This window comes from Triticum aestivum, chromosome 7B, assembly GCF_018294505.1.
Source record: "Triticum aestivum cultivar Chinese Spring chromosome 7B, IWGSC CS RefSeq v2.1, whole genome shotgun sequence".
Lineage (NCBI taxonomy): Eukaryota > Viridiplantae > Streptophyta > Magnoliopsida > Poales > Poaceae > Triticum > Triticum aestivum.
The window spans coordinates 64531330-64540694 of NC_057813.1; the positions used below are offsets into that span (position 1 = coordinate 64531330).

Consider the following 9365-nt stretch of genomic DNA (forward strand, 5'->3'; position numbering starts at 1 on the left):
ATTTGTCACTCCGTGTATCGGAGAGGTATCTATGGCCCCTCTCGGCAATGCACATCATAAGAAGCGTTGCAAGCAATTTGACTAATGAGTTAGTTGCGGGATGATGCATTATAGAACGAGTAAAGATACTTGCCGGTAATGAAATTGAACTAGGTATGACGATACCGATGATTGAATCTCGGGCAAGTAACATATCGATGACAAAGGGAATAACATATGTTGACATAACGGTTCGATCGATAAAGATCTTCATAGAATATGTGGGAGCCAATATGAGCATCCAGGTTCCGATATTGGTTATTGACCGGAGAGGTGTCTCGGTCATGTCTACATAGTTCTCGAACCCGTAGGGTCCGCACGCTTAACGTTCGAGGACGATTTTTATTATATGAGTTATGTGATTTGATGACCGAATGTTGTTCGGAGTCTCGGATGAGATCACAGACATGACGAGGAGTCTTGAAATGGTCGAGAGGTAAAGATTGATATATTGGAAGGTAGTATTCGGACACCGGAAGTGTTCCAGAATGTATCGGGTACATATCGGAGTACCGGGGGGAGGGGGGTTACCGGAACCCCCCGGGGGAAGATATGGGCCATATGGGCCATAGGAGGGAGGCACACCGGCCCACAAAGGGGTGGCGCGCCCCCCACAGGTAAGGAGTCCAAATATGACTAGGAGAGGGGGCGGTGCCCCCTTTCCTTCTCCCCCCCTCTCTCTTTCCCTTTTTTCCCCTCCGATAAAAGGAAAGGGGGGGGGTCGAATCCAACTAGGAACCCAAGTAGGATTCCTCCTACTTGGGCGCGCCTAGGGCTGGCTCCCTCCCCCTCCCTCCTTTATATACGTGGGGAGGGGGCGCCTACAACACACATCAATTGTTCCAAAGTCGCGCGACGTCCCCCTCCACAGTTTATGCCTCCGGTCATATTCTCGCGGTGCTTAGGCGAAGCCCTGCGCGGATCACATCACCATCACCGTCACTACGCCGTCATGCTGACGGAACTCGTCTACTTCCTCGACACTCTGCTGTATCAAGAGCTCGAGGGACGTCGTCGCGCTGAACGTGTGCATAACTCAGAGGTGTCGTACGTTCGGTACTTGATCGGTCGGAATGAGAAGACGTTCGACTACATCAACCGCGTTAAGCAAACGCTTCCGCTTTTGTTCTACGAGGGTACGTGGACACACTCTCCCCCTCTCGTTGCTATGCATCTCCTAGATAGATCTTGCGTGAGCATATGAATTTTTTTAAAATTGCATGCTACGTTTCCCAACACATAGGAAATGTCTGACGACTACGATACGATCCCTGAGTGCGACTATTGCGGCGACGATCGTGGTCTATGCGACATGCCTCACTTGGAAGACGGCCGACGCTTTAGTATTAGCTCGACAAGACCTTCAATGTTGAAACGGTACGCAACGACGACAAGTCTTTTTTCGTAATTAAGCATGATTTCTGCTTCTTCAACCCGTAATTTCCATCATTTACAATTCGACTAGTGCATCCCATGCCATGCAAGATGTTATGTCCTGGAGAAGCTGAATTTCGAAGATCATGAGAATATGGAGACAAAGATAGTTCACCTTAGGACCCATCATGGTTATGCTTTTGCTGTAAAGCTATACAATGCAGAGAGACACTCCCATTTTGGTTGCTCAAATTGGAAAGCACTGTGCAAGAAGTATGGTTTTCATGAGGGTATGCATGTCAACTTCGATCTTGGTGATCCTAAAGATGACATCGACAAAGATAATGTCAATGAAGATAATATCGACGAAGAGAATATCGACATTTGGGTCCTTGTTGATACGCTTCCACTTCTACCTCTATGTGAGTTTCTCAAACATATTTATTAAGTAATTTATATTGTTTTTATAATAATAGTTGACAACTTATATATTTCCATTGACAACTTATTTCCATTCTTCAAAAAATGTTAGGAAAATATTAGACAAAACCTACTACACTGACGGTTCTGAACTAACTTACGAGGAGAAAGATCATCTTGTCTCCTTCATTATTGATGTTGAGACTTTCTATAAGAATTATGAAACTCCTCCACATTATGGTCAATACGTGCCACTAGTCCACGTGTTGAACTACGACAACATCCACGGAAATGGCATGGTAAGATTTATTATTATTATGAAAACAGTGCATCTTTTGCATACATTCTTCTAATTAAGGCTAAACTTCATTGCTAACTACGGTGCTATTATGTTATTCAACAGAAACTCCCGAAGAATTGTGTGCCTCATCTGATGCATACGAAAGGTCACATGGATGTTGTTAGCCTATGCCAAGTCTGCCTATGGGTCACCGCTGTTCATACAAGATTTCTCGCACAGATGAAGACTTCACAATAAAAGAATGGGAAAAAGTTATGAATGATCGTATGGAGCTACTTAGAAGCAACATTGTGCGAAGCCCATGAATTGGAGACAATATAATCTCCATTCTCCATAATTTAGAGTCAGGGGCTATGTTGTTTTATGCTATTTTACCTTAGAGAGGGGTAGCAGGTCCTAGCTAATACTCATGATCATGTGCTAGGAACAATTAACTAGGTTTGGTTATGACTATGATGATGATGAGTATGACTTGTTATTATGATAACGAGTAGTTGTTAGATGACTATGATGATGATGAGTATGACTTGTTATTATTAACGATTAGAAGTTGTTAGATGACTATGATGATGATGATGATGATGAGTATGACTTGTTATTATGATAACGATGATGAGTTATTATTATGATGATGCATGATGCTAAGTTGTTATATGAGCATAATGAGTTATTATATATATCAGTGGGTGAAATGAACATGGATTAGATTCAAGTGGAGGCAACAAGTTGTTGCCTCCACTTGAATCTAATCCATGTTCATTTCACCCATTGATATATATGATAACTCATCATGGTCATAAAATCATATGATGAACTACTATATAAACCCTGTACAAATACAGCGCCAATAAGCTGCAGAAAAAATACAGAAAAATTTAGCAGTAGCACTGTTTATAAGAAACACTACTGCTATTTACAGTTAGCAGTAACGCTATTTATAGGGCGCGCTACTGTTAAGTAGGTATAGCCTTAGCATGGGAAAACCAACGCTACTACTCCAAGTTAGCTGTAGCGCCCTAGTGGTAGCGTTGGTACCCGCGCTACTGCTAGCACTATTTCCAGCGCTACTGTTAGGGTTATCCCTAGTAGTGATTCATGCTATTTTTTCTTGATCTGGTATGAAAATGTTTATAGTAGCTCAAGTTCAGTCTTGCTTGATCTTTTAGAAAGCTAAACTTGAGAGAGTCCAGTATCCAGGATTGCTTTCACCATTGACAGTTCCAAAAAAGGCCTGGGACACTGTTTCCATGGATGTCATCAATGGACTCCCTCCTCCTCAATATAATTGCATACTGGTGGTGATTGATAAGTTTTCCAGATATGGTCATTTTATTGCTATGAAGCACCCGTTTAATGCTCAAAAAGTTGTTGAAGTGTTTCTTGATAATGTGTACTATGCCTAGTATCATAATTTCTGATAGGGACCCACTTTTCACCAATCATTTTTGAAAAATGCTAGTCACTAAAACTGGACCCAGCTGGATATGAGTACAACCAATCACCCTTAGACTGATGGTCACACTAAAAGAGTAAATCAGTAGGTGGAATGTTACCTCAAATGTTTCATCAGTGATCAACCTCATAAGTGGAGTAAGTGGCTGCCCATGTGTGAATTTTGGTACAATTTTAATTGGCACTCTGCCTTGGGGAAATCTCCTTTTGAAGTTCTTTATGGATATACTCCTAGATATTTTGGCATCTGTGAATCAGATACAATTGCTCGAGTGGAAATGCAAGAGTGGCTGCAATCTCGTCATACAATCACTGAAGCAGTTAGGCAAAATTTACTGAGAGCACAATAACTTAGCAAAAGTCAAGCTGACAAGCACATGACTCACATAACATTTGCTGTGGGTGATGCAGTATTTCTCAAGCTTCAACCATGTGCTCAACTCTCATTGTATTGCAGAACAGATCACAAGCTGGCTTTTAAGTTCTATGAACCATTTCAAATAGCGGAGAAGAATGGTGACATGGCTTACAAGCTGGATCTTCCTGATAGTAGCCACCTACATCCAGTGTTTCATGTTTCTCAGCTCAAGCGATTCTTGCTGCGGGAAGCTGTTCTGAATCTGAAATTACCTCAAGTTCATGCTACACTGCAATTTCCTCCCCAAGTGTTACAACAGCGGGTGCGACAGATTGGAAACCACACCATTGCTCAAGGGCTAATCCAATGTTCTGAATCTTCACCTGCTGATGCCACATGGGAGGACTTGGAATTCTTGAAGCAGCAATTTCCCCATGCACCGCCTTGGGGGCAAGCCAGCTCTCAAGGAGGGAGGAATGTCAACAACTCTGTCAGTCAGGAAGCGATAACTGAAGAACAAGGCGTGTTGGCAACAACATGTGAAGGCACTGTAGCAAATCCAACAAGTGAGGAAGAAGCGGCAAGATTCGAGACTGCTCGCGGCCCAGGTGGAACTCCGGTCCGGACTGGACCCAATAGTTTAAATACAAACTTGTAACGTTCCTTTCGCTGGCTTGGACCTGGACGATGGCTTCGGCGTAGCTTGTAATCGGATCCTGTAGTCGTGAGGGAGGTTGGGAGGATAAGCACACTACTTCGCTCCCCATTTCGCCATGGACCCTAACTGGATCCCTAGATCGAGAGCCATCCTTACAGTAAAACACCGAAAAGGAAGTCTATTGAATCGTCACACGATTACTGAGGGCATGTATGATTTGGCGAGGAGCACGGTATCAGTACCGAAACCACCGGTGTTTGGACAGTTTGAGATCAAAGTGAGCGTACCGCCAACCATAATTCAACGATATGATATCTTTAAGAGGATAATAATCATAAAAAGTCATTCAAAGCCCCACAATGCCACACGAATGTCCTTTTTTCTCGGTTTGAGACGGCAGTACTGTGCGCCTGGGCGACATGCCATGGCGCTCGCTGTAGTTAGAAACGTGAGCTGTTTTTCCCTTGTGGATGGGAAGGAACAGTGACACGCATACATTTTCCCCGCTTTTTCTCCGAGCCGAAGAAGCAGCGGCGGCCCTTCCGTTTTCCCGGCCGACGCGACGCGACGCGCGCAGCACGCTTCCGGCTTCCTGTCCTCTCCCCCTCCCACTCTCAGGACAGGTCGTCCACCCCAACAAACCCGACCCCCCATCAAACAGACGGCGCGCAACCAGACAAATCCCCGCTAGGCGGCAGCGCCAGCGCCACTGCCAACCCCCACCCCCACGCGAGCCATGCGTCCGGCCGGCATCAGCCTCCCGGCCCAGCCGGGCACGCCGGGCCGCCCGCGCCGCCGCCCGGATCTCACCCTCCCGATGCCGCAGCGCCCGGACGTCTCCTCCTCCCTCGCCGTCCCGCTCCCGCTCCCGCCCCCGACCGCCGCTCCCCCCGGCGCCGCCCAGCCGCTCGTGGCCCCGCCCGCGGCGACCCCGCCCCCGCCCCCGCTCCACGAGCTCGAGCGCGTGCGCCGCGTCGGCAGCGGCGCGGGCGGGACGGTGTGGATGGTGCGGCACCGCGCCACGGGCCGCTGCTACGCGCTCAAGGTGCTCTACGGGAACCACGACGACGCGGTGCGGCGGCAGATCGCGCGGGAGATCGCCATCCTGCGCACCGCCGAGCACCCGGCGGTGGTGCGCTGCCACGGCATGTACGAGCGCGGCGGCGAGCTGCAGATCCTGCTCGAGTACATGGACGGCGGCTCCCTCGACGGCCGCCGCATCGCCGACGAGCCCTTCCTCGCCCACGTCGCCCGCCAGGTGCTCTCCGGGATCGCATACCTCCACCGGCGCCACATCGTGCACCGCGACATCAAGCCCTCCAACCTGCTCATCGACTCGGCGCGCCGCGTCAAGATCGCCGACTTCGGGGTGGGGCGGATCCTGAACCAGACCATGGACCCCTGCAACTCCTCCGTCGGCACCATCGCCTACATGAGCCCCGAGCGCATCAACACCGACATCAACGACGGCGCCTACGACGGCTACGCCGGCGACATCTGGAGCTTCGGCCTCAGCATCCTCGAGTTCTACCTCGGCAGGTTCCCCTTCGGCGAGAACCTCGGCCGGCAGGGCGACTGGGCCGCGCTCATGGTCGCCATCTGCTACTCGGACCCGCCCGAGCCGTCGCCCGCCACCGCCTCGCCAGAGTTCCGGGGCTTCATCGCCTGCTGCCTGCAGAAGAACCCGGCCAACCGCCTCTCCGCCGCGCAGCTGCTGCAGCACCCCTTCGTCGCGTTGCCGCAGCCGCAGCCGCTCGCCGCCCCGCCGTCATGACCGCCGCGACCTCCCAATACGGATCTCGATCCACTTCTTGCACCACCGCACTCTCAAATCTAGCATATCTGGTGGAGGGAGGATCGATGGAAACTGAGCTGCCGGGGGAATCTTGGAAGGTTCTCCCGGACCATTTCGGGTATTCTTCTCGTCCACCATCGTCTCATCAAATCATCCATCCATTGTTGTCGCTGCTGCTGCTGTTTTAGTTAAGGTTTCCTTTTCCTCCCCTGTTGCTGTGATGTTCGTTGCTACTTCCTGTTACGGCCTTGTAATAGTAGCAAAAGCTGTGTGCACAAAAAGGATTTTGTACCGCAAGATTGGTCGAATATAGACACGATATCCATTCCGCCATTGCCTCCCACCGCTGCAAAGGAAATTTCATCTGTACATGTAGCAAACAAGCAGTGCCATCACATGATGATATGGCTCCCATCTTGCCAGGGACATCTTCCATTTATTTTATCTGTGTTTGCTTATTATACTAGTTGCAAGTCGCCGTGGCTCGATGGAATTATTGGATTGGATTCTAAAAATGCTGGTTGGATAGAGGGGAATCTCGAAATAGGAATCGAAGCAACTTTGTTTTGTTTCTTTCAGCGTTGTAAAGTAATGAGGGAAAGGTGTTTCCTGAACCTCCTCCTCCTTTTCTGTATCCTGTTCTTGTTTGCCTTTTCTTCACTCAGCTAAAGATGGTTTTTGTTTTGGCAACTGGCATGCGCATCAGGATTTCAATTCATGTTTACTTTTGTTCCACTTGATGAAAATGGACGTCTGCAATGAATTTCCTTTGTGATTAGTTTAGTCAGAGTGAGGGTAAACCTTTCTGATTAGTTTAATCAGCCAGGATAAACCTTAGCAATCAGTTCAATCAGGGTGAGGAAAAACCTCAGTGATTTTAGTATGAAAACACCTCACAATCTTCAGTACAGAAATGCAAGAAGTATATGCAGTGAAGATACAAGCCCACAGCTCAAAACCCAAACCCAAAAGATACAAGCCCACTTGTGAGCAAATCACTCGTGTATTTTGTACTTCTGCTCGGTGCAGTAGTAGTAGCTCAAACAGGCAGTTGCTCTACTGATCCAGGAGCTTGAGCAGCACTTGGGGCTGCAGCGTCAGGAACTCGGGAAAGGTGTTCCTGAACCTCCTCCTCTGCCTTTTCTGTTTCCAGTTCCGGTTTGCTTTTTCTTCATCCGGCTAAAGATGGTTTTTGTTTTGGCAACTGGCATGCACATCATGGATATCAATTCATGTTTACTTTTGTTCCACTTGTGAAAATGGACGCCACGACTCAGGAGTGGATTTCTTTTTCTTTTCGATCCTGGCTAAGGGCATCTCCAACGCCGACCCGCAAACGGACGTACTCCCTCCGTAAAGTAATATAAGAGCGTTTAGAATACTAAAGTAATGATCTAAACGCTCTTATATTAGTTTACAGAGGGAGTAGTATTTATTCAAAAATTGGTCCGGACACGGATACGGAAGCCGTCCATCCAACCTTATACCTCAAATATCCATCCGCTTTCACCCCCGCCAAATATATTAGTCACAATTTACATGGATAAAAGCACTTGAAAAGGAAAAAAAAAGTGTAAACACATGCATGCAAGCTTAACCTTCCGCCAACAACATATCAATGTTTAAACCTTCCGCCAACTAAGTACATGCTAAACCTTCTGCCTCCGCCGAACAACATGCTATGGTCACTTAAAGCAACATGCATCAGCCAAATAGCAGGGCGGCCTTTCGCCATCCGGATAGGGAGGAGAAGGTACGTGGTGGTTTGACTCGCGCAAAGCCCTTCTTTGTTTTGTCTTGGGTTTGCGGAAAAACAGATGTCCCTACGCGTCGGCATACCGATACATGACCGTGTTGGATGGCAAACTGCGTCCGGACAAAGCAGTTCGGACGCTTGCGGGAGGTGCCCTTCTTTGTTTTGTCTTGGGTTTGCGGGAAAACAGATGTCCATACGCGTCGGCATACCGATACATGACCGTGTTGGATGGCAAACTGCGTTTGGACAAAGCGGCTCGGACGCTTGCGGGAGGTGCCCTTCTTTGTTTTGTCTTGGGTTTGCGGGAAAACATATGTCCGTACGCGTCGGCATACCGATACATGACCGTGTTGGATGGCAAACTGCGTCCGGACAAAGCGGTTCGGACGCTTGCGGGAGGTTTGAGAGTCTGCTTTGGATATGCCCTAATAAATCTGGGACGCCCTTACCTGGCGATCGAGAGCTAGGGGGTTTGCCTCCGGGAGCTCCTATCCGCCGCTCGCTGCGGCAAACAGGCGCGGTTTCGCACAGCTGGTTGTCCAACTGGGCCGGCCCATGAATGTAACGACTGACAGCATGATGTAGCTAAACAAAATGTCGTTGTGGCGGGAATTCGAAACCAAGACCTCAGGCTATACCTGACGTCGTTCTACCAGTTGAACTAGCATTCTTCACTGAATATATTGCAGTGCCAAGCTTAAAGAACCAGCACAGATCCACATAATATCCTGAATTTCAAAATCAGTTTTTATTGAAAAAAACGAACGGGTCTGTGAACACAAACAAATTACGAATTTGCGAATAAAATTTTAAAACTGAAATATTTTTTAAAATATGGAACATTTTGTTTGAAACGGGAACATTTTTTGAAATTCCAAGACAAAATTTGAAAACACGAACATATTTTGAAAAATATGAAACCAATAACATTTTTTGAAATTGGTGAACAAAAAACTGAAACTGAACAATTTCGAAACTCCTGAAAAAATGAAAACGTGTACATTTTTGAAATTTCTGAACAATTTTCAAAAACAGGAATATGTTTTCAACTGCCCAAACAGTTTTTGAAAATTATGAACAAAAAATTGAAATTAAAAAATTTCGAACCTCCTGAAAAAAAGAAAATGTGCACATTTTTTAAATTTGTGAACAATTTTTGAAAATGGGAACATGTTTTGAACCACTCAAACATTTTCTGAAATTTGTGAACAA

At 47.2% G+C, this 9365-nt stretch overlaps 1 protein-coding gene across 1 annotated transcript; it reads left to right on the forward strand.

Annotated features, from left to right (window-relative positions):
• The first annotated feature begins 5220 nt into the window (after positions 1-5220).
• LOC123160064 (mitogen-activated protein kinase kinase 5) lies at positions 5221-6858 on the forward strand. Its single transcript, XM_044577886.1, has one exon. The coding sequence runs from the start codon at positions 5339-5341 to the stop codon at positions 6374-6376; it is 1038 nt and encodes a 345-aa protein (XP_044433821.1). The 5' UTR covers positions 5221-5338; the 3' UTR covers positions 6377-6858.
• The last annotated feature ends 2507 nt before the right edge of the window (positions 6859-9365 follow it).

Excerpts from the sequence above, each read along its gene's own strand:
- LOC123160064 (XM_044577886.1), top strand. The coding sequence starts at position 5,339 with ATGCGTCCGGCCGGCATCAGCCTCCCGGCCCAGCCGGGCACGCCGGGC.